The following is a 24,536-nucleotide window of genomic DNA, read 5'->3' as shown; positions in this document are numbered from 1 at the left end:
CTCAGTCACAGTTTTGGTAAGCCCACGAGCTCTAACCCCGAGCCAAAATGAGTAAAAAACAAACGTCGCTGGAAAGCTTCTTTGAAAAGGGGGAAAGACCCAATGATGAACTTCCCACCCCCGCCCGTGAAAAAATTGTCTTCCACGAAACTGGTGCCAACATGGTTGGGGACCGCTGCTCGTCTATCCCATACAGATGGAAGAGATGGGCGTGTACAATGTGCTGTACCACCTCCTGGCGAGCCAGGGTTATGACATCTCGACGCACAGACAGCGGGTCTCGCCGCTAGTGCTGCATTACAATGCCACGTGCATAGCAACTACCGCACCTGGCCCACCGTTGCCTTTGCCCTTGTGCCTGTGACGCTGAACGCGTCTGGGCGAAGCTTTCCGGTGAGGATAGAGGAGGAGGAGGACTTGGCGCACGCCTCACTGCTGCGCGGCCACACACACCCTGCGGATATCGCTGATCCGCTTCCCGTGTTGTTTGTATCTCGGATCCGGCCTCCACTGGGGGTTGGTGGATCACGCGGAGATTCGAGGAAACTCCGTCACTTGCCCGCGGGCGCCGCGGTCGCCATATACCCCCCAGCTTACCGCAGGGTATGGCGGCAGTACGTACAGCCTGGTCCAGATGTTTTGTGACCCCCCCCCCCCCCCCCCATTTAATTATCTAAGACATAATTTTTTTACGTAAGGTTTATTTACAACAGACATGCATATCCAAAGGAGGATGGGGGGGGGCATGTTAGGGATCAATTAATCGGGGGGTCATAACTCACAAGACATCTGGGCCAACCTGGGTGTAATCGCAATCAGTATCCCTTCTGTTACCGCGTTTGGGCCAACTTGACTCCCACCGCACTCCGTGAGTGTCCTCCGGTCATCAACGGAGTTGGACAAACACCTTCAAACGATACCGTATATTAAGGACCACAGAACTTGGGCAAATTGTTGGCGGCCCTTTAGGGACCGTCCATAAATGACGTCACGCACCTAGGGGGGGGGGGGTCAGACATTTGTGACGATGCGTGACGAGGGGGGGGGGGGTGAGAAATGTGACGTCACATCAAAATGCGCAACTTTAAATAAATATAGACAACACGTTCTACTTAATTAAATAGACTTTTTAATAAATGTTTTCTCCTACAACATCAGTGCTGCGCCACATTAAATACGCACTACAATGACAATAGTTTAAATCGATTTGAAGCATGTTTTATATCTATGGGGGGGGGAAGAGCTTTGTGACGTCATATTTGAGGGGGGGGTCTGACTTTTTGTGACGCCGTGTGACGAGGTGGGGGGTCAAAAATCGTCCAAAATCGCGTGACGTCATTTATGGACGGCCCCTTACAAACTCGCCCTAGCGTTTCCGAGAAGCAATGCGCACTGGGGTCGTGTTTGTAAATGAAACGCGTTGACGTCGTGCGGTTTACTCTCCAACACAACCCTGTGTTTGCTGAAGTAGTAGTTGACTCATTTGTTCAGGGTGATAAACCGTGGTTCGTTGGTTGTAGGTAAACAACCCAAAAACCTTTATTAGCAATGATTCCAGGTTATAATTATAAAACATAAATAATTATATTGTTGATTGTATATGTTGAATTATTATATAATTGATTTAATATAATTGATTTATAATATATGCATACAATTCAATATGTAATTAGTATTTAATTGCATATCATAATATTTTGTAATAATATCAGTATTATATTTGAATAATTAAATATACTTTAGATTGTATTATTTACCAATAATATAGAATACACAATTATTTAATAATATATAAAAACATATACTTGTTACGTTATCATATACTACTTATAAAATCATATAATGCAACTTCAAATTATTATTTAGTTACATACTATAATAAAATCATTATATAATTATAATTCTATAAATGTAAATTTCGATTTAAAGCTTTCGTGACTGCAGAAATTAATATTCTTGGTTCTTTCGGTAAAGTCACGTAGGAGGGAAATAGTAAAATAATAAAAATAAAACATAATAATTAAGACAGCGTCTTAATGTCTTTTCGACAGCTCTGTTTCTTCACCTGAGGACGGCTGCTTACGTTGTGGGCGAAACGTCGTGAGAATTTTATTATATAGTTTGTTATGTTTTATTATTTCCCTTCTATAAATATACTTTATAATAATTATTAATACATCCGGTTCCGCGTGTGTTGTTGTTGTTGCTTCTCGGCTGGACCCGGTTCCGCGTGTTGTTGTTGTTGTTGCTTCTCGGCTGGACCCGGTTCCGCCCGCTCAGTGTCGCCCGCGCTCCGCCATGGAGTGACGCCTCCTGCTGCTGCTCCCTCCACCACCTCGCTCCGTCTCCTCCTCGCTCGTGAACCTCCCCCCTACCTCCTCCTCCTCAAGTCCTCTCAGCTCCGTCGGGAAGCCTTAATGGATGGGAAACTGCCTGAAATCCAGCTCGCTCGACGATGTCTCGCTGCTGCACGACTCGGACGCCGCTAGCACGGGCGGCGTGGAGGACCGGGAGCAGCTCCGCGACTACGCGGGGCCCCCGCCGCCTTACCGGGTAGGGGCGATCATCCGAGCAGCGGTGATTTTTGCGGCCTAGCCCGCACTCCACGATATACGCGCGCGTGTGTGTGTCTACACGGTGATATATTTCACTCGCGTTGATGAATTAGGGCGAGCAGGCACTTGGGACTCTTTAGTTAAATCCAGCGTGTGTTCAAAGGCGGATCACAACACTCATCCACTCACCCACTACGATCACAACACCGTCAACTTGCTGGTCACAACAACAACAGGCAACACCCGCCCGCTTTACAACCTCCTAAACAGCTGTCTGTGTGTGTGCGAGGTTGTACGCACGGTACATTGTGTCTTTGTTTTGCTGCGCCTTATCGACAAAAAAATGATTTTGGATGAGGCTTCTGACCAGTATAGGAACTTTGTTTAAAAAGTAGTATGCACATGTTTGCAGTGAGTGGGTTGATGTTGGTTTATGTGACTTAGACTTCACGTATTTCTAGATTTGAAGCTTTCGTGACTGCAAGGATTCATACTCTTATGTGTTTTCGGTAAAGTCACGTAGGTAAAACATTAAAATTAATAAAAGTAAAATAAAATAAAAATCACGACGTTTCGGAGGCAACACAAGCTTCCGTCTTCAGGTGGAACTGTCACAGCCACGACAGCTGTCTGCTATACGTCTGCTATACGTGTGTTTGTGCGGTGCACTGTACAGCGAGTAAGATTACAGTATTAAGCAAGTTAATGAGTACTGTACGTTTAAGTGTGTGTAATATGTTGTGTGTTGATGTCAAGATTGATGTGTGTCAAGATTGAGATAACTAAGTGATACTTTCACAATATACGGATTAGTACGTATAGTATTCTATTTAATAATTTAAGAAGCATTATTACTTATAATATTATTGGTATTACACGTTTAGCCGTTTTGTGCCAGGTTTATAAAAGATTATAATACAAATGGTATTACAAAAAGGTATTGCAAGCTATTAGGTGCGTAATATTTACATTATTTCTATTACCTTGGGAAGCCAAGCAGATTCTAAAGGCCTTTTTGAGGAGGATTCTGTTACACTGGGAAATTTAGCCAATTCCATCAATGTCTATTATTATGCTCCGTGCAAGAGAAAACCTTTGTACCTGGAGAAATCTCCACCACGCACAAGAGGCCACAAAAACTCAAGGCTCCGTACAGATAGATTCAATCAACAGATTCAATCCAGTGAGTGGACCAAATCTGACTGTGTACCGAACCCATTGGACCACTGCCATCTCATCTCATAAGGGTGCCATGGTGGTGAGATGTTAACTACCTCGCCTGGTATACGGGAGGTCGTGAGCTCGATCCCAACCCTGACTCCGGTTTTTCCCTCCACGTTTAGGAACGCGTTTAGAGTATGTGGCTGCTTTCCATTTCCACATGATAAGCCACTTAATTGGGCTATCATTTGTGGCCAGGTCGCTTTTGAATAAAAGCTATATAGCTCAATGGGCTTTGCCTGGTAAAAGAAATAAATAAATAGTTGATGGTTTAGTTTTGTGTCTGTGTGTACATAATGAGAAGTCCATTAAACAATAAGAGCTGTTGTGTTTATTGTTTTCTCTTTGATCACGAGAGGTGATTTTTGTTGTATAGTATGTGTATATATTACTGTGCAGGAGTAAACGTGTAACCGAGTGCATCTTGTGGACAAACTGTAGTCTGTTTAACTGTAGTCGTATGTAGCTTCCGTGTACCTCGACACTGGAATTTACTATGCGAGGTCAAGTCTCGAATGTGGAACTTGTTCTGCCACATTCATGTTGACGCAGATATTTTTTCTATCAACTACCTGGTTCTCCAAGCGCCACTGCCTGCGTTTTGGTTCCGGCTGACATCAGTGGCGAATTACGTTTAAACTGATTTGGTATCTGCATTGGTCAGCATGGTGAAGTATGGTCAAACAACCCTTATGGCTGATATGGTGTTGGAGGCCTTCATCCAGCAGCGGATTGAGAAACAGATATAACTTGACGTGTTTAATTATACATGCTTTGTGGCACGAGTCAATTTATCTGCTCGCACGTACTGTATTCTGTCTGTCAGTACTGTAGTTCAGTTACTGCATATAAGTAGATACTTGTCTAGAAGTACTGTATACTTGTCTGTTGAAAATGTAACAATCTTATCCGATTTAAATATTTACATAACATAACAATTGCCTCTCAGAATGACGTTGATTGCATCTGCTTGAACAGTTTATGAAAACACTGGTTGGCAGTTATAACTCTAAGACTGACATGCGTTTCTGGATTTAGCCTTGCCCAAGCGCACCAATAAAACTTTACAATGTGGAAGTTTTCAGAAGAGTTTAGCAGGGGTGTTTGTGTGATAATGACACTAGCAATCAAAACGTAGTCCTTGTCAATGTTCTCCATTGCACAAAACGGTCGTTCATTGCTTCAGCCAATGCCATTTTCTTCGGATAAGTCACTCAGTTTGTACAATGGACTTAAGACAACTTGAAGGCATTTTTGTTGTTGCGCTTGTGACTGAGGAGTTGCGTTAGGATGGCTGGTTAGTGGGCGGGTGGTTCATGTTGACGATAGAACACGAGATTCGAATTCTCAGAACGTTGCCTGTTAAAGACCCCTCTTGTCAAGCCATCGTTTGAATGAGCGATTGTCGATGAAGGGCATGAATCTGCAGTGTTGACTCATGTCATCAGAATTCTGATTGTCCATTTCTAGCGCGAAGACCAATTGCTGCTTGGGGCTCTGTTACTGGGCAAGAACACCGAGTGACTCACGCAGTCTCTGCGCTTTGTTTTTTCGTACATATTAACTTATTCATTCCTTCGTTGGCCACTTACATTGCTTTGTCAGAGCTGATGGCTCCAGGAATGATTCCCAGTTCAGTGCAGGCATTTCATCAGCCTGGCAAGCATACAAGCAAAGCATCTGCACTCTATCGCTATACGAACTCTTACCATAATTTGATAATTGCGAGTCATTTTCAAAATTGGGTTAATACGCCGACGCACAATTGCCTACTCTGGCGAGAGACGTAACGACGTGTTTGAGGGCCACTTTTCGACTGCACTGACAATAAACGCCCCGTGGTGTTTATCAGACAGAGGGTGGGAACGGTGAACCTTCACAGTGCTTTACATTCATTCTCCTACGTCGGTACCGAGGGCTCCAGATCCAACATGGTTTCGCTGGTCTGCTTGGCTGTTTGTAGTATTAGCTAAGAGGCATTTTATCATCATGTGCCTTTGTCTGCTGCCGTTGCTGATGTTAACAGAAGGTGAGCATTAGCCATGAGGTTATCCAGCCAAAGGACTGGATTTTGCTAAAGCAGAGAGAGTCCTCTGATGAATAAACAAAATGTCATCCAGATTAAACCCTTGAGCCAGGCGCAGCAGCAGTGGTAAGGGCAGCTGCCGGTTCATTCCATTAAGTGGTTTGATGCAAATTGCTCGTCAATTTCGGCAATGGTCATGTAATTTTAAGCGGTTGTCAGGGGGGCTGTTTTTGGATGCCTTTGAATTATTAATTCTAAAGCAGACTTGATTCTGCTTTGAAATGACCTGGAGAATGTGATTAATAGCTTTATCCCCTACATCTTTTTTTAGATTTCTCAGTTTTTATTGTATCCCACTTGTACCATCAAAGTAAATGGAATGAAATAGACTAAACATACTTCAGTTTTAAACGTCAGAAGGTCGTCAGTGTCAGAGTGGCCCAGGAAGATGATCCCACAGAACTACTTCCTGGGTCATTTAAAAAGCCCTCTCTTAACCAAGAATAGATGCCATTGTTTCATGTTCTCTGAAAAGTTGTTAACTGCACGTTATCATCATCAGCCAGCTGGTATACTGTATATACTAATCTTTAGCTTCCAGAGCAAGAGTAGGTCAAATTAAGTTAAGTTTATTCGTTGCTTTTTTTTTCTTGTGTCTGTTTATCAGTCACCAGTTGCAGACCGTCGACCCCATTACATGTGAGAGCCTTGTTTCTTGTATTGCAGTTATTTACTTGAATATATTTGTGAAACTAAGACATGTTAGCAGGTGGTCAAGACTTATGACAGAGTGGCAGCTAAAAGAGGAAAACACGACTGAGACGATATTCATTGCAGAGATGGAGTGGTGATATCAGCTCATGTGTGGATGCTAGATGGATTGTTGCATCGCAAGACCATGAGAGATGGTTTGCGGAGACTTTCCTCCAGCAGTCGATTGATCATGGCTCCGGATGAGGAATTATTTATTTAGTAAAATATGTTCTTATAGTCATTACATGTGTAGTGAGTCACTTCTGAGACACTATTTTAGGAGGCAACAACGTTTATTCTACAATATCTATCTTACACACTGTTCACACACGGGATAACTAATTACGGGTCAGAGCAGCCAACATTCTGTCTAACCCATGACGCTGGAGTCGAAGACATAGCACCTCTGGTTCCATTCAACCTGTAGACAGCCCTGATTCAGCCTCGGGGCTTCCCTTTTATGCCCCTCAGCGTGAACTGGCTCCACCCTCGGCCACACCCCCTTCTAGAACCTTCCAGGAGGTCCTGGGCCGACCTCCACGTGACACCTGCCTGGCTCCGCCCTTAACCACGCCCCCTCATGGAACCCTCCAGAAGGTCCTGGGCCATGCTTCCCGCATCCTTCACCCCGGCCCATCACGTGCTTTGCCAGCCGGCCGGGGTGACGTGTCCCCACATGCCCCTTTCCACTATCAGCCAGTACCACGCCCCCTAGTGTGGCAGCGGTGGAAACATTTTTTCAGATCCGAATTTGAGGTTTAAGGTTCAAACCTTGATAAACCCTAATAAACCTAATAAATCTTGATTTGAAGCTAAAAAACCTCATGGTTTTATTCGCAATACTCCCAGATCAGTACTATTCCTCCTCTGACGAGTCCGTGTCATCGCCATCGGACATATAACTGCATTCGGCGAACGCCGCATAGTTGCTCTTGAGGTAGACCAACTTCTCCACCGAACTGGGCGCCAAGCTGTTCCTGAGCTTGCTGTGTATGAAGCCCATAGTTGAGAAGTTGCGCTCCGAGGCTGCAGAGGATGTCGCCATCATGAACAGCTTCACGCCGATCTTCTGAAGATTGGGCCAGGCCACGCCGTCAGACTGCCAATTCTGCAAAGGTGTCTTACGTCCCTTGAGCAGCATAATTAATCCAAACCCGCCGGCATCCTTCTCTTGCTGTGCCGAAATGATGTACTCAGAGGAGCTGCATAAAGAGCGCCTCTCGCCTCTCCTCATCAACCGCCGTCTCATCGTCGATCCGTGTCTCCAGTAAGATGTTCTCCAGCTCTTTTCGATTAGCCGGGCTCAAGCCCTCTCCAATGAAGCGAGGATCTAACAGATACGCCAGTCCATGGGCCTTTCTGTACATGAACTGAAAGCCACTTGCTGCCAACTTGATCAGGTAGTTGATCTTTTCAGTGCTCGTATGACCATCTTCGTGCAGCTTAGCAAACTCAGCAAGAAGGGTGGGAAAATCTGGCAAGACTTCAGAGACTGGTACAGAATCGGATTGATATTTGACAATCAATGCGTCGATGGGCATGAGAATGGCAAGGGACTTGTGCAACAAAGAGACAAAATCGTCGCTCGTAATGATGGTCTTGATTCGCATGCGCTTGGATTTCTGACCTGCCGTCCCCTTGATGAAGTTGCGAGCCGTGACAATGGAATGCAGAATCCTCTCCGATGACAACAGCGTCTCGCAACAGCCTTTGATTGTTCCTCAACGTGTAGGAGCCGGCCGGACCAACGCTCGAACGCCTGCGATCTTCTGTTCGGCCTGCAGCTGTGCCTTGAGAACGTGACTGTTGTTAAACAATTTGACTGTGTCCTTGCACCTCATGATGAACTCAAACAGGTACTCGAACGGATAGTCGATTGGGTATGTGTGTTCTGATTGGCCGGCTTTCCTCGTCTTCGTGGCAGAGATTATGTCGTTGACAAGCAAATGCAGACCATGCGACGTACAGCCTTGGAAATAGAATGGGTGAGCCTTCGAGAGTTGTTCCCACGCATTCTTGTTGGTGAATGTGTTGTCGGTAACCACTCCAGCGAATGTAGTCTTTGGATGGGACGCCATCACACGTTGAAAATCCGAGGCGATCCAGTCAGCGTTGTGGCCCATCTCTGCAGTGGATACTGACTCGAGAAACAACGTTGTGGACGGCGATGTGACCATGTAGTTCACAATCGGATCATTCTTGATGTTTGACCACGCATCACATGTCAGGCAAACGGTTTTTTTGTCCAGCTTCATGTCGATGTATGCCCTGTCGAGCAATGGTCCGGCCAGCCTCTTCCTGTTTGACAGTACTGCATCTGGGTGAAAGGCCTTCACAGAAATCACCAGGTTCTCTTCCTCGACCCGCTGGAACGACGTGCCCGAGACGAAGTAATGCATTGCTATGGCCTGCTCGAACTTCTCCTTCGCTCGCTTATCGAGCTTGGGTATTAGGTAATCTTTGATCGATCCTTGCTTCATCGATGAAGCATTCGATGTAGATGGAGTTGAGCTGCCGCTTGCCTTCGATGGCTTCGCCCGCTTCTTGTTCGACGCATACCACTCGGGACGATCATCTATCTCGGTGCCATTCATTGCCCTCCAAAAAGCGGCGCATGCATTCAGGTGCCTCATCGCCTGCTCACTCTTCTTGTGATGGTTGAATATGGTGTGACAATGTTTGCAGACGGCACTCTTAAACTTGTGCGGTCCTGGATCATCGGTGAAGTAGTGCCAAAACTAGCCCATCGAGCATCCTCTGGGCTTCCCTCTCTGCCAGCAGCCAGCACCACGCACCCTAGCGACCCACTGCGTGGAATTACATGCTGTGCTTTATGCTACACCCATATTTCCTTATTCTATTGTCCCCAGTGCTACGCGCCGTAGTGATCCATTCTATGTCACTACACATGTGCAATGGAGAGATGGATTATGGTATTCAGAATGTATGTAAATGAGATGTGATTGATACCTTTAGGCTATTGGTAAGAACAAGACAGAGAAAATGAAAAATAATACATTTCTTAATCAAAGTATGATTCTCATTGCGATTATGGTGGTGGGGCAGATTCATTGTTATAAATATCCCAGATTCTTCTTAAATAGCTGAGCAGACTCAAAGTCCAGTTCAAATCGCTCTGATGTGGGAATTGTGAAACTTCCAAGTCGCCCAGCAATAACCTGGGGCACCACGGTGGCAAGGTCGTGGGTTCGATCGTGACCCTGATGCCTGTATATTTGGAGTTTTCATGTTTTCCCCATGGTCGCGAGGATTTTCTCCTGGTCCTCTGGTTTTTCCTTCATGTGCTTAGAGTATTTATCTGCTATAGATTTTCACATGATACGCCACTTTGTTGAGCTATCATTTGTGGCCAGGTTGCTTCTGTAAAAGAGCTGTATAGCTCAATGGGCCTTTCCTGGTAAAATAAGAAATAGTTTAACTTTCGTCAAGAAATGATGATGATGAACTGCATGGTAGTGGTAGACTATCCGTTCAGGTGCTCACGAACAGCTATTATGGCTATAAGGGGGATCTTTGTCTTTTTTCAGTGAAATTGCATTGTGGAGGAGAGTTCAAAATATAACTGGGTCATTTATCGTCATACAGGCCATACAGAGCAACTGTTTTGAAAATATTTTGGCGTAAGGATTATGATGATACGTGTACACTGATTAAACATGAGCTTACAGGCGTAGCGTGCAGAGTTTGCTGTACCCCGTGCAATGAGCAGGAAGTCTGACTGCATTTTTTTGTTACAATAGTGAACACCTGCAGAGGAAATTGTGTGCGAGAGAGTCAGTTTTGAAGCTGCCTGCTGTAACCTTGACTGATCAAGAATGGCTTTGTTTGTGCTGTCAGGAGACAGAAATTGGTGGATGCCACCAACGTTTCCAGTCAAGCTGTCCAGTTTTATTTTGCAACTAAATGTTGCCCAGCAATTTATTATGCCGCGAATCTACATTTAGTAGAATGACATGACATGTGTTAAGAATGCACGTGTGTAATAGATATTGTGTTGCTCCTTTCTCAATGTGTTTTTTTTTCAATTGCAGTACATTACTGGCAACCGATGACCAAATCACCCAGAATGCGTCCAGTCTCGTCAGATATCGAAAGCTAAGAAGGATTAATCCTGGATAGTGATTGAATGGGTGACCAGCGTGCATAATAGGTGTTTAAGTTTCTGCGGGGCTATATGGTGGGCAGTAGAGTGCAGTGCTGCAAAACTGATTGTTGTACTGTATTATACACCGATATCTGTGCTCTTTGCCTTCACTAGCTTGCACCATCCTGCATGGTGAAGTATGGTAAAATATCTCACCACCTGCATGGGGTAAGGATGCCATCATCTACCAGTGAATTTTTATTTTATTCTGCCTTTTAAACTAATGACAATGCATTTTAACAGTGCTATAGACATCTTGGCACAGCAATGTTTGTTTCGTTTTGCAACTCACAACGGAGCCACGCATGCTTGTTGGGAATGGGCTAGAATCACGTGTCTTTCCCAGTGCCCTTCTCAAGGTCCAATCTTACCAAAGTCTCAACGTCATCCTTATAGCTGTGATGCTGTGTGGTTCATCTCATGCCCATTTGCTGAGTAAGCTCTCAGAACCCATCCTCAGCAAATTAACTTAGAAAGGACATCGAAAATACGTTTCAGCTTTTCTTTTGTGCAATCGTCACCGATCATGAAAATTGCCACAGTTGTAAACCTGGTTTCATAAAGGGTAGTTACTTTTCAGCTTTCGGTCAATCCACTGCTGGATGGAGGCCTCCCCACTCCTCTTAGTCATCGTTGTTGTTTGACCATAGTTCACCACGCTGGACCAGCGCCGGTTGGTGAAGAGCGTCCCAGAGCCATTTTTAGATTTCACGTGCCCCACTGATGTTAACCATCCCTGGGAGTCGAGCCGAGGTTGTCCGGTTCATATTGCAGTGCGTTAATCACTACGCCGCCACTCCATTCAAGGGTGGTTACCTACCCAAAGATCTCCATGGTGCTGGTTAAGGGCTCTGACTTCACATTTATTCATCGATTGGCTGAAAATAAATTTCTGCGCTTAACAATTTATGTAATGACGACTTGTGCGGATGGAATGATTAATTTTGCATGCGTTATGTAAAGTATATGGCATGAATGCGATTGACTCGCCAATACATGTAATACAGATGAGGCAGACAAACCAGATGAAAATGATTAATTTCTGCATCGAACTTGGATCCAGAAGGTTGTGAGGGAAGGGTTGAATCTTTAAATGACTTGTTCTGACAGACATTTTTTTTGCCCTCTGAGCCAATTGGTTATTTTTTCAGATTTATATTTTTTACTCGTTCAATAACACCTGCACCATTTTCCCCATCACAGCTTCTTCTCCCCATTGGTGAAAATAAAAACATGTGTAATTAATATTTGTACTTAGCCTGTAGATAGGGAGCTTCTCATTTGTATATCTATATATATAAAATCGCAAATTAGTCTGTCTGTCTGTGTGTGTGTCTGTGTGTCGCCGGACCATACGCAGTTTCATTGGACGGCGGTTGCCCCTGGCAACGGGTAGCGACGCATTCGCTGCCGGGTGGACGCCATTTTTAATTCCCGTTAAAAATATGCGCACGCATTTGTGGTATAAACTCGATATACCCAGCGTTGCCCGGGGGGAAAATACATTTAAAATCTTATGAAAACTTTCAAACATTACATACCAATGAAAAAACAACTGTGTAATTACTTTTAAACCCGACGTGCCAAGAATCGATTCTCTGACTCGCGCAAAGGAATTGAAGGTTGTAGATTCCTTTACATTCGGACGATTCCCGTTTACTATAAGTTGCTTAAAGTCGATATAAACTGCTACGAACGGGAAATATCCGGCGTTGACCGGGGCAAAAATGTAATTAAAAACTCCTGAAAAAATAAAAAAACAATGAAAATGAAACTCTATCATTCAAAATGTAAACCCCCAACATGCCAGGAATCGATTCTTTGAATCGCACAAAGGACTAATCGAAGGTTGTTAATTACTTTAGGATCGCGCTTCCTGTTTAATATAAGTTGCTTATAGAGTTGATATAAACTGCTACGAATGGGAAATATCCGGCGTTGACTGGGGCAAAAATATAATGGTGAGGGCGGTTGTGAGTGGCGATTGTGAGTGGTGATTAGTGAGTGGTGAGGGGAGGTTGAGTGGTGACGGTGAGTGGTGAGGGTGAGTGGTGAGGGTGAGTGGTGATTGGTGAGCGTGTCATTGGTGAGGATGAGTGGTGAGGGAGAGTGGTGAGGGTGAATGGTGAGGGTGAGTGGTGAGGGTGAGTGTTGAGGGTGAGTGGTGAGTGGTGATTGGTGAGCGTGTCATTGCTGAGGATGAGTGGTGAGGGAGAGTGGTGAGGGTGAATGGTGAGGGTGAGTGGTGAGTGGTGAGGGTGAGTGTTGAGGGTGAGTGGTGAGTGGTCATTGGTGAGGGTGTGATTGGTGAGGATGAGTGGTGAGGGACAGTGGTGAGGGAGAGTGGTGAGGGTGAATGGTGAGGGTGAGTGGTGAGGGTGAGTGTTGAGGGTGAGTGGTGAGCGCGTGTATGTGTACCTATGGACGGGGGGCGCATGTGTGGGGCGAGCGGTAGTGTAGTGGTTAGTGCGCTGCGCTATGAACTCGGCGACCCGAGTTCGATTCCCACTTACTACCACCACCTGTGACGATCATTTGAACCGGTCCTGGGCCTCCCCTACGTCGACTCAGCCTCAAACGAGTAACCGTGGTGTGAACATCGCCACTGGGGAGACAAAGACGGCCGGGCGTCGAGAATCCAAGTCCCGGGCGAAGCTGGGTAGTAAAGCTAGTTTATTTAATGAAATCAGATGGTGACAGCTCAAGGAGGTCTTCAACCAGCAGTGGATAGATAATGGCTGATGGTGATGCCATCGTGCCATTATTTGTCCGTTTCTGTTTTACCTGGTGTGAAGATGGCTTTTTTGACATATGTTCGTCAGCAAGATTGAGATAGTTAATCTATATAAGGCAGAAAGAGGTATGATTGGACAGGTGCGTTTGGTATCCACTTTTTACGCAGTAACTTTGAGGTGAGGTTGGTGGATCATGCAAAGATTTAACCGAGAAATGTGTAAGACATCTGACTGGAGGGCATAGAGTTATTTTATTTAAAGGGGGGTACAGCAAGTAGGTCCCTGAGCTGTGTGGGTGGAATTTGAGAGTCCTCCAGAAGTGTCTTCTCTTGGCACTCTGGTTTCCTCCCAACACGTACACTTGAATACAATTACCCTTTTTACTTTCAAAGGCACATGTAGAATTATTGTAATTTAATATATAGTTTTACTTTCAACTCAAAAGTCTTTGCAGTGACTCCCGCCTCAAAAGAGCAGTGCGCTTACATTCATCTCTGCAAGCAGCTTTGAGCCAGTGATAGGATTGATTCCCACATTCCCTTGCCGAGGGCCAGCTGACGAGACGACCATTGTTTAGTTCTTGCGTAGTTGTACTCGTTCCATTGAACCCTGGAGGAGTGACTTGAGTGAAGCAAACTTGGTTTTAAAATTCGTACATTAACCACGGCGTCATAGTTCACGTAATATTTTAGTTTTGGATGGATTTAACTTCAAACATACTATGTGGAAGCTCAAGAACACTGTTTACTTACGATATACGTGAAACAGCTTTATCTGCCAATCTTATAAAGGCGCTGACAGCAGTACATTTGCTGAGGCTTGTAGAAGAAATAGGAAGGCACGTTTTTTCGTATCATTGGCTTGCAACTTCGTTCCAGGAAGCCAGGATATCGCTTTTCTGGTCCCCGTTCCGTGTATCCATTGTGAATTTGACGTCGTTTTCGTGCGTTTTAATAACGCATCTCGTCTGTCTGTCTCGTGCAGTTGAACACAAAGCTGCCCGATGCAATGTTGAGAACGTATGCTGGAATACTTCCATAGCTCACCTTTCCAGATTGGGTAAAATTATTTTATTACATTCAGAGGCCAACAATACTTTACGACCTTCATCATCAACATAAATTTTCTTTAAAAAATGTTTATCCAGTATATAACATGCATTCTTTCTCTTATATGTTAAATAAAATGTTGGAAGTGTGTCTTATAATCCAGTAGTTGTATTTGTGTGTGTGAACAGATTTGTTACAACCTTTTTGGCACCAAGCATAAGATTTGAGTGTATCTTACTTTCCGCAGCATCTTATCCTTAGAACAAGGGAAGGGATATTGTTGTAAAGTATGGTCAAGTAACCCCCATTACCCGTATGGCAAAGTGGATAGACAGTGACTGTTGATGTTGAACTATCCCAAAATAGAGAGAGCCCTTATCTATGGGACCTTTTAGCCAGTATCAATAAAAACGGGTGTTCAAGATGTTCAAACACCGAATAGATACATTAGAAGGAATTAAGTTCGCATTCAAACACTTAAAAGGCTGTCTCTGGTGTAGGCCAATCAGTTTAAGTACAATACTTATCAAAGCATATTTGTTTGCATATTTTACCACGAGTATATGTGGTTAATGCAGACTGGATGCCTTGTAATAGGTGTCAATTTGGTGTTTAAACATCTTAACACTTGTCAGTATTGCCAGAAAGAGTACAAGCCTTTTCTCATTTTATAGAATACTTGCGGGAAGTACCCGGCATTGCCTGGGGGAAAAATATATTTAAAAACTTCTCTTAAAAATATGACATGAACATATACAAATACTAAGCTATTGCGAAAGCCCGGCGTGCCTTTTGTCTATTTGAACCTTATGGCGGGACCCCGGGGTCCCAAATAAACGGAAGTCAAAATTGTAATTAATTTATTTTTGGCAACTCCGTCCCACCGCGCACATAAATACTGCGACCCACCTGGCACGGATCATTCTGTTGTCAAGCCGTCCAAGCGCAGCGAGGACGAATGCCGTAGCCATAAACAAAACTTTGAAACTTTGATTAGCGCATCGTGTAGAGCTCGTCGAGAGGAATAGATTGCCGCATCGTTCGCCTTCAACAGACATAAAATGACATCACAATGCAGTTTATGCGAGAGCCGGGGGCTTAATTTGTCCATCAACAAAATTATAAGAGGCTTGCAGAAGTCCAAAAAGTTATAGAAAGTGGGGGGTAAATAGTTGATCTAAAAGGTTTACGAAAATTGTTGACCCCCCCCCCCCCCCTCAAAAAATGTTTTTACCCCAGCATAGGCATATTTACCTAAACACCCTACATACAATAGAGAGTAGTATCTCGTGACTCTGTGGTAGTATCTGACTCTACAGAAGTATCTGGCTCTACAGAAGTATCTGGCTCTACTGTAGTATCAACTGACTCTGTAGTTGTATCTACTGACTGCACAGTAGTATCTACTGACTGTACAGTAGTATCTACTGACTATAGTAGTCACTACTGACCGTAGTAGTACCTACTGACCATAGTAGTACCTACTGACCCTAAAGTAGTATCTACCAACTCTATAGTAGTAACTACTGACTCTACAGCAGTATATACTGACTATAGTGGAATCTACTGACTGTAGTATTATCTACTGGCTATAGTAGTACCTTCTGAATCTATAGTAGTATCTATTGACTCTATAGTAGTACCTACTGACTATAGTAGTAACTACTCACTCTATAGTATTCTTTGGGTCTTTCGGTAAAGTCACGTAGATAGGTTCAAAGAAAATAACAAAAAACTACGACATTTCGATCGCACCTACTGATGTGTTGCGATCGACTCGTCGTAGTTTTTTGTTATTTTCTTTGAACCTATTTACGTGACTTTACCGAAAGACCCAAAGAATATGAATTACTGCAGTCACGAAAGCTTTAATGCAAGATTTAACTCTATAGTAGTATCTACTGACTCTATAGTAGTATCTGCTGATTGTAGCAGTATCTACTGACTATATAGTAGTATCTGCTGATTGTAGCAGTATCTACTGACTCTATAGTCGTATCTATCGACTCTGCAGCAGTAAATACTAACTATAGTGGTATCTACTGACTGTAGAATTATCTACGGACTATATTAGTATCTACCGACCCTACGATAGTATCTACCGACTCTTTAGTAGTCGCTACTGACGATAGTAGTATCCACTGACTATAGTAGTAACTACTTACTCTACAGTAGTATATACTGACTCTAAAGTAGTATCTACTGACTGTAGCAGTATTTGTTTAACACGTAGGCTTTCGTGACCAATATCATCCATAAGAGGTTTTTGGGTTAGATCGTGTAAATATATATAAATGTGTCCTTAAAACCCGCCACCACCCGACACGGCCAACTAGTAAGGGTTGTCACGTAAACAACATGCCAATTCGTCACTAGTACAGCACACCCTTACTAGTTGGCTGTGTTGGGTGGTGGCGGGTTTTAACGACACATTTATATATTTACGCGATCTAGCCCAAAAACCTCTATTATGTAGTAGTATTTACTGACTGTAGTAGTATCTATTGACAGTAGTAGTATCTACTAACTATACAGTAGTATCTCCTGACTCTATAGTAGTATGTACTGACTGTAATAGTATATACTGACTGTATAGTAGTATCTACTGACTTTATAGTAGTATCTGCCGACTCTATATCTTTTTCCCTATAAATGTCATTGTTTGTCTGTCAGTGTGGCCGAAACTTGTGAAGGATTTGGCTCGCAAACCGTGGGGTTTACATTTTTAAAAAGTAGCTAGGTACCACGCTGTAAGCCCCGTGCTGAGCCAGCGCTATACCGATTTCGCGTCTGTCACCTTTAAAGTAGTTTAATTAGCGATTTAGTGCTGTTTTCGGTTATTTATTTATTACATAGCGCTGCTCGACCCTACCAACTCACACGCGTTCGGTGGGGGAGAGGAGGGAATTCTCTTTCGTGTGGACACTTCGCAAGCTAACACAGATTTACAGCTCCCTTCAAACATTTATTACCATGACTGTTTTCTCATTACAAATTGCCTTTTATACCTTTTATAGGTAAGAGGTGGCACCTTGGCAGGCTTGGGCTGGGCTGCGATACCGCCCCACCGCCCGCTTTACAGTAGCAGTAACTACAAACTCTACAGTAGTATCTACCCACTCTTTAGTCGTATATACCGACTTTATAATAATATATATCGACTCTATAATAGTGTCGTGGGTTCTAATCAGGCGCACACCAAGACTGGGAGGCAACACGTTTTATTCTCTAACGCAACCAACACTATTCAACGTTCCAAGGTTAATTATGCACATTCCGAGCGATTATGTACATACAGGTTAACTACGTATGGTGGTGGCCACCGTTCCTAACCACCTAACCACTTGAACGGATTCCCTATATGGTTGAACCAAAACAGCCGACACGTCGTCGTGTCGTTGCGTACGAAGACTGAAGAGCGAAGATCGGAGAAGACGACTTTTTCCCGGGTTGAACAGCCCCCTTATCGATCCTTCGCGAAGAGTGTGGGTCCACATCACGTGGCCCGCTCACCCCCTTCTGGGGGCCTCCGTGCCCCCTCATCCGGTCACGTGCTCTCGCGGGTTCACCCAGACTGTCATGTGCTGACTCAACCTCCGTGACATCCGGAATCTGCCCTCAAGTGAGCCCTTGTGTATAGTACACCCACTGTCGCCATAGAACGGCCCATTTATGTCATTACAATAGTACTAACTTCACAGAGTGTAGTGGTGAAGCCTAGTCCCGTGCAGAGCCCCCGGCCTCACCTAGATTGCCCAGCCAGCCGAGGTGGTACCTTGGTAAGCTGGGGCTGGGCTGCTACACCGCCCCCCCAACCGCCCACTCTACAATAGCAGTAACTACAAACTTTAAAGTAGTATCTACCGACCCTATCGTAGTAAGTGCACACATTGGGGTGGGGGGGGGAGAAGAGGACATCACACTTTGAAGAATTTACCCCAGCTTTGTGTGTATTTTTTGTACATTTTTAATGCGAATGAGAATTCCCCCCTACCCCCAACGATCGCGTGTGTGCGTTGCTAGGGGCAACCACGACTCAGCTTTCTTGCGCATGCGCAGATGTGTGCTTTGGCGCACGCTCAGCATAGTAATATAATAATTAATAGTAATAAATTGTTAATTTATCTGCTTTAAAGTTGATGGATGTGAAATACGAATAGCGCTGGCTCACCACAGGGCTTATCGCGTGGTATCTGGGTACTTGTTTTAAACGTTAACCCCACAGTTTGCGAGTTAAATCCTTCGCAAGTTACGTACATAGACAGATGGACAGACAAAAAATACTTATATAGGTAAGATTATTTAATTTGTCTACTCAAAATGCTTCAGTTTAGATTTCCATGCACCCATAACTTGGCTTAAAACCTGGTTTCCAAGTTTGAAGACACGTAAAAAAACGCTTATCGAATTTTCAAAACATCAGCTTGGCTTCACGCTGTGTTGCTTTACAATGACACAGCGTTCGCCTGAGTCATGTGGAGTTGCAGAAAGTCTGCAACCTTGGCCAAAGGCAAAAGTGCTGGCAATGTCATCGAAGCATGGCTTTCAAAGTGTATTCTGCCGACCGGCGATCGGCAGTAAGAATCTCGATATACGTAGGAAACTATTGATTCTGCAGACGGTGGCCGGTGTTGCGCATTTGATGCGACCTGGGCGTTAAAAACCTGCATACTCGTGCTTGGTGTAACGTAGTAACCCGGTTGTCACGAGGGCACGGTGTATTGTTCTTTTATATTAATAGTTGTGCTGAATGTTCAGCATGCGAATATGCTATTGTAGTGACATCAGGGATGTCACTGTATGGTGCCGGCCCAGAAGGGTCATGCCGTTCGATGTTCCTACATCGTGGACAGCACTGTGTGGGTGGCTGTGTGTAATACCGGCCCTAGCGGGGCTTGGCGAGCACTGGGATAGTGCGGGCACCACGCACGGCGTGTGGTGGGGGCTCCCCCGAGGGGGAGGGGGTGAGTGTCAGCCCAGGGGCAGGGTTGCCCCGTGCCATGGCGCTCTGGTTGACCCCGTAGACACGTGATCCCGAATGTCCATACAGGGGGCCCCAGGTGGGGGGACTAGGGGGTGATCACATGTCCGGAGAGAGCTCTTGAGAAGGATTGAGAGGGAACGAGAATGTTTGGGAAGGCGGGCGGGGCCGAGGGCGTAGCGGCCCCGACCGGAGAGGAATATAAGGCGGGTCCCTGAGAGGAACCGGGGTCGCTGCATTCTACAAGCTGGAAGCTCAACATCTACAAGCGGGAAGCTCAACGTCTCAAGCTGAAGCTCTCCGTCTTACGAGGCAACCACGTGGTTGGACACACGAGTGAGGGATCGACCCCTCGTAGCAGTAACTCGCTGTCGTCTGGCAAAGTGACAGTTGCCCCTTTGTGTTGCGGTGTTACGGTGTTACAAATAAAAGTGTTGCCTCTAAAAGGAACAACATCTGCGACTCAGTAGGACCCGCTACACTTTTTCTGGACATCTGTGAAAAATTGCTTTATAGCCCATGGATTTCTCCAGAATGAATAAAGATTTTGATGTGTCCAGATTTTTTTTCTTAGTCACAAGCATAGTGAGGGCAGGAGGGTGCTGGTGCTGTTTGTGTTTAGACCTTAGTCAATCCACTGCTGGATGAAGGCCTCCCCCTCACCATATTGGTGATGGGGATTGTTTGACCATACTTCACCATGGTTATTGTTGTGGATTTAAGGGGATTGGGAGGAGCGAGACTGATTCAGATGCTTTATTAGCACTGATGTTAGCCATGGCTGGGAATACAACTCAGGTTGCCAGGTTCAGAGCACAAAGCACGGATTGCTGCGCCAGCCACCACTTGTCCCCTCCTTTAGTTGCTGATAGTGGCCCCTCTTTCAATTGTAATTACAATTTGTATTTATATGGCATCTAAATGCCACTGTAAGATGCTGTATGGAAACAATAGGAATGTTTATTATATATGTAGTGAGTCCAACTAAGTCGCAGACGTTGTCTTGGGAGCAACATTATTACATAAACTCAACACAACATAACATAACCTACATTCGGGTTTTGAACGCCCATTTAACCACACTACGGCAGAACTAGACACCACGAGCTGGGTCCCGGACCGCTTGGCTACAGGCTTCTTCAACCCAACATGGATCTTCACTCACCAACAGTCAAGAACTCCGAGCCACACACGGGCCCCCGTTATATCGACTTGGGCTGGGCTGGCTCCGCCTCTCGCCCCGCCCGCCTTCTCGATCTCTCGAGCCCTTTCCCGAAGGATCCCGAGAGCTCCTCTATACCACGTGACCACCCAGCAGCCGCTGTCCACCGGTGGCCCCCCTCCAATATCATCCGGTCACGTGGCGGCAGGTCAACCAGCGTATCATGCCCCAACGTAACCCTGGCTGGCTGACGCTCCCTCACCGGGAGCCCGCACCGCACACTGTACATGGTGCCTCTGCGCTAACCAGCACTCACCCAAGCCCCGCTCGGGCTGGTACTACGCCCAGTAACCGGGCTGCACATAATGACAACATGTTATCCGCCGTGGCCCCGCAAGCCCGGCACCACACAGTGACATTCACAGTCACTACATATAAATAGAGGCAGTCTGCAATAAGCAGAGGGGAACAAAGGAAGGTCATGAGTCTCAACTGGAACTGGGGCAGACGATCAACAGCATGGATGTCTGGAGAGGAGTAGAGTGAGATGAGAGGGGAGGAGAGTGCATGGAGGAGAGTAAAGGGAGATGAGAGAGGAGAGGTAGGCCAGTGCATAGAGGGGAGTAGAGGTAGATGAGAGAGGATAGCACAAAGTCCTCGCTCTGCATATCAGCGGTATAAGTTCCAGACTGCACAATTAAAATATGGTTCATGTCTGCCACTCTTAGTGTGTATGATAAGCCTCATCATAAAATTCACACGCCGGATTGTCACGCTTCTAATACGTGCAATGGCCTTTGTGTTTATCTCCATTGGTGATCCTGAGCCTGGAGTATAAATCTTACATCTGGGGTGGTGATGGTGGCGGCGGCGGCGGCCCAGTCTATATGCAGCCTCAGTCGCCCTTGGCTTCCAATAAAGTAATTCTCATTATGTTAATCCAGGGATGATTAGCTGTGCTTACCCCCACCTAGGATATTAAATTGCAGTCTTTTGTTGGCTGGATGTCTCTCTCAGCTGCATTACCTGCGATTATAGTCTAAGGAAATTTTTTTTAAAAATAAGATTATTTTGATTATTATTTGAATGCTTTGTTTAGCAAAGCCTATAATTGCTTTTTAATGTTCTTATTTTCTTCATTGCTCTTTGTAATGGTTATTGGAGAAGTGGTTGTGCGGTGGTTAGCGCGCTGAATTATGAACCCCGGCGACCTGCGTTCCATTTCTGGCCACAGCTGACACGAGGTGATGATTTATATCTAAACTGGACCTGTTCACAATCCCTTCATCAACCCGCACTAACCAGCTTGGTGAGGTAGAATGCCTCAACAGCACTGAGAATACTGTCATGTGATCCTGAGTAGATTGATGATCGGCCGTCACACTGATGTGCAGCTCTGGGTTCAGGAGACCCGGAATTATGTTTATGCATTTCACAGGCTTCTGCATGACCTTAGACACAAGACGTGTAACATCTAATTACATAATGGGATCGGTTTGCGTATTTTGGAGCATACACATGCCACTGCATGTACAGGTCTACCATACTGGACCACTGGAATGGTGCAGAGTATTCCCAGATTAAGAATATTTCCAGGGGGGAAGGTTTGCTGGGTGAAGCACCGGAAGTAAACATAAAAGGTGAAAAGCAAAGAGGAAGAAAAGGGTAGAACTACACGACAATATAAATAACTAAAGGATAATGACAAAAGAGTAGGGTGCAAGATTGGATATAATGGAGAAAATGTGAGCTGAGAACCTTTCCTTAGGCAGAATACTCAGAAGAATGTACCAAGTTTTGTGAGCAGAGTTGTTCGTGGTGTTATATTGGCTCCGATGTGTATTGGAAATGTCCAGTTTACTTTAAATGGTGGTGATGTTCACTCACAATCGGAAGGTCGCAAATTGGTTGGGGAAGAACAGCGATCTTCCCGCCGGGGTCGATAAAATACATAACACTTTTAGGAAGATAGCAGGGTTTTTCCTCGCAGCATGCTGACTATCACAATGGGAATGGGGAATTTCCACCACTCGCCCAGATGACCACTTCCGCATTGTTCATTTTAAGCAGCCAGACACTGGTCTAGATTAATAATCTTGATGAGTGAACTGATACAAATCACTGACAATTTGCCCCATTGTTGGTGATGGAAATGTTGACGTCTTTGCACCCAAAAAAATCTCACAGAGGAACATTCATGATCAATTCTCGTGAAAAGGAACATTATTCCTGTTGCGTAAAATATCTGAAATGACAATCCTCTTTCGTTTCCCATCTAACTCGATGTAACGTTCAGGAGGCTTTCGCAAAACATGTTTTATGTCACTCGCCAAAGGCCCTTTGACTATTTCTACTTGCATCAGGTGGGACAACCACAGCAAGGTTGTCCCACCTGATGACGAACGCTTGTGTTGCGCCCGAAACGTCGTGATTTATTTTATTTTATACCTACGTGACTTTACTGAAAGAACCAAGGAGTATGGATCCCTGTGGTCACGAAAACTTCAAATCTAGATTATTTCTATTTGGTTATGTGTATTATGCATCATTTATAATTATGTTTACATAATTTTGGAACCCACTTGGCCACCTATTGCGATGCCTGGGAGATATCACGCCTGTCTGTCTGTAGGAAGACCATTTACAAAACCGCAGAATTCCTAAATAGCATTGTGACTGATCAGCGCAATGAGCGTATGTTTATTGGGATGCATGCGGGTGGATGTAAGCATGCACACCTACTTTATGTAGCCATTTATACGAGATTGTTTTAACTGGCGGCTCGTAGACCACATGTGGCCAGCGAATGCTCTTGGAGTGACCCACAACGCTATGGACCGCCATGTGACATCAACAGTTACAGATTAGGGTAATATGAAAGAGAGATTGACAGCTATAGACAAGAGGTACAGATCAGTGGTTACATGTACAATCGTTACTATTGTACAAGGCCATTGATGTCGTAATATTTTTCCATGTGACACTATGATGTAAACACGTTTATGCGACATACCAATGCCCACCAGCGCACACTAGTTTTATTGCGTGCCTCACTGGAAACAATTTGTTGAAGAACCCACCAAAGATAATGGTGGTGCTATTAATACGTTTTATTAAAAAACATTTCTTTGGAACTGATTTTTATCTTGTTCTTCCCCACATCTCCGATTAGCATGGTTGGCTACGTATGGTGCGAAAAGTTCAACATAAATATATACATAATGGGTGGTGGTGAGATGTTAACTCCCTTGCCTGGTATACAGGAGGTCGTGGGTTCGATTCCAACCTTGACGCCTGTATATTTGGAGTTTGCATGTTCTCCCCGTGGTAGTGTGGATTTTTCTCCAGGTCCTTAGATTTTTCCCTCCACATTTAGAAATATGCGTTTAGAGTATTTGACTGCTATAAATTTCCACCTAAGCCACGTCATTGACCAATCATTTGTGGCCAGATCGCTTCTGAAAAAGAGCGATATAGCTCAGTGGGCCTTCCCTGGTAAAATAAAAAGTTGTTTAGTTTCATAGTTTAGACCAGTTTGCCAGCTTTTGGATCGGCATAAACAAACCTTTGCATTTGCACATTGCGAGAAATTGGAATGAACACGTGGACCTGATCCACGTCTATGCCTGCCGCCGCCATCCCCACCATCCCCCCCCACTCACTCGGCACTTTTCCCTTGAACTTCGTGGCAGGAGGAGGCGGGAGTACCCGTTTACCACCTGACGCCCACGCAGACGCGGCTGGCCACGCAGCTCACGGAGGAAGAGCAGATCCGCATCGCGCAGCATCTGGGCCTCATCCAACACCTGCCGCGCGGAGTCTACGAGCCGGCACGCGACCCCGCCACCGCCGAAAAACGCGGCCGCGAGTGAGTGGACGCCCGCTCGCT

At 45.0% G+C, this 24,536-nt stretch overlaps 1 protein-coding gene across 4 annotated transcripts in view; it reads left to right on the top strand.

Moving 5' to 3' along the window:
- Positions 1-2,246: 2,246 nt before the first annotated feature.
- The window catches only part of RNF11 (ring finger protein 11), a 37,174-nt gene continuing 14,884 nt past the window's right edge, over positions 2,247-24,536 (top strand). For 3 of the 4 annotated variants that reach the window (XR_013587322.1, XR_013587321.1, XM_078605406.1), the window contains exons 1-2: positions 2,247-2,577; positions 24,340-24,515. Coding sequence is in view for 2 of the 4 variants with exons in the window: in XM_078605406.1 (XP_078461532.1) it covers positions 2,422-2,577; positions 24,340-24,515 (332 nt within the window). In the remaining 2 variants the exon portion in view is untranslated. The remainder of the gene's footprint in view (positions 2,578-24,339; positions 24,516-24,536) is intronic. The other variant, XM_078605407.1, reaches the window with a different exon arrangement.

The sequence above is a fragment of the Lampetra planeri genome, chromosome 24 (assembly GCF_965212315.1).
Source record: "Lampetra planeri chromosome 24, kcLamPlan1.2.h2, whole genome shotgun sequence".
Lineage (NCBI taxonomy): Eukaryota > Metazoa > Chordata > Hyperoartia > Petromyzontiformes > Petromyzontidae > Lampetra > Lampetra planeri.
This window is presented reverse-complemented; position numbering and strand designations above follow the sequence as displayed.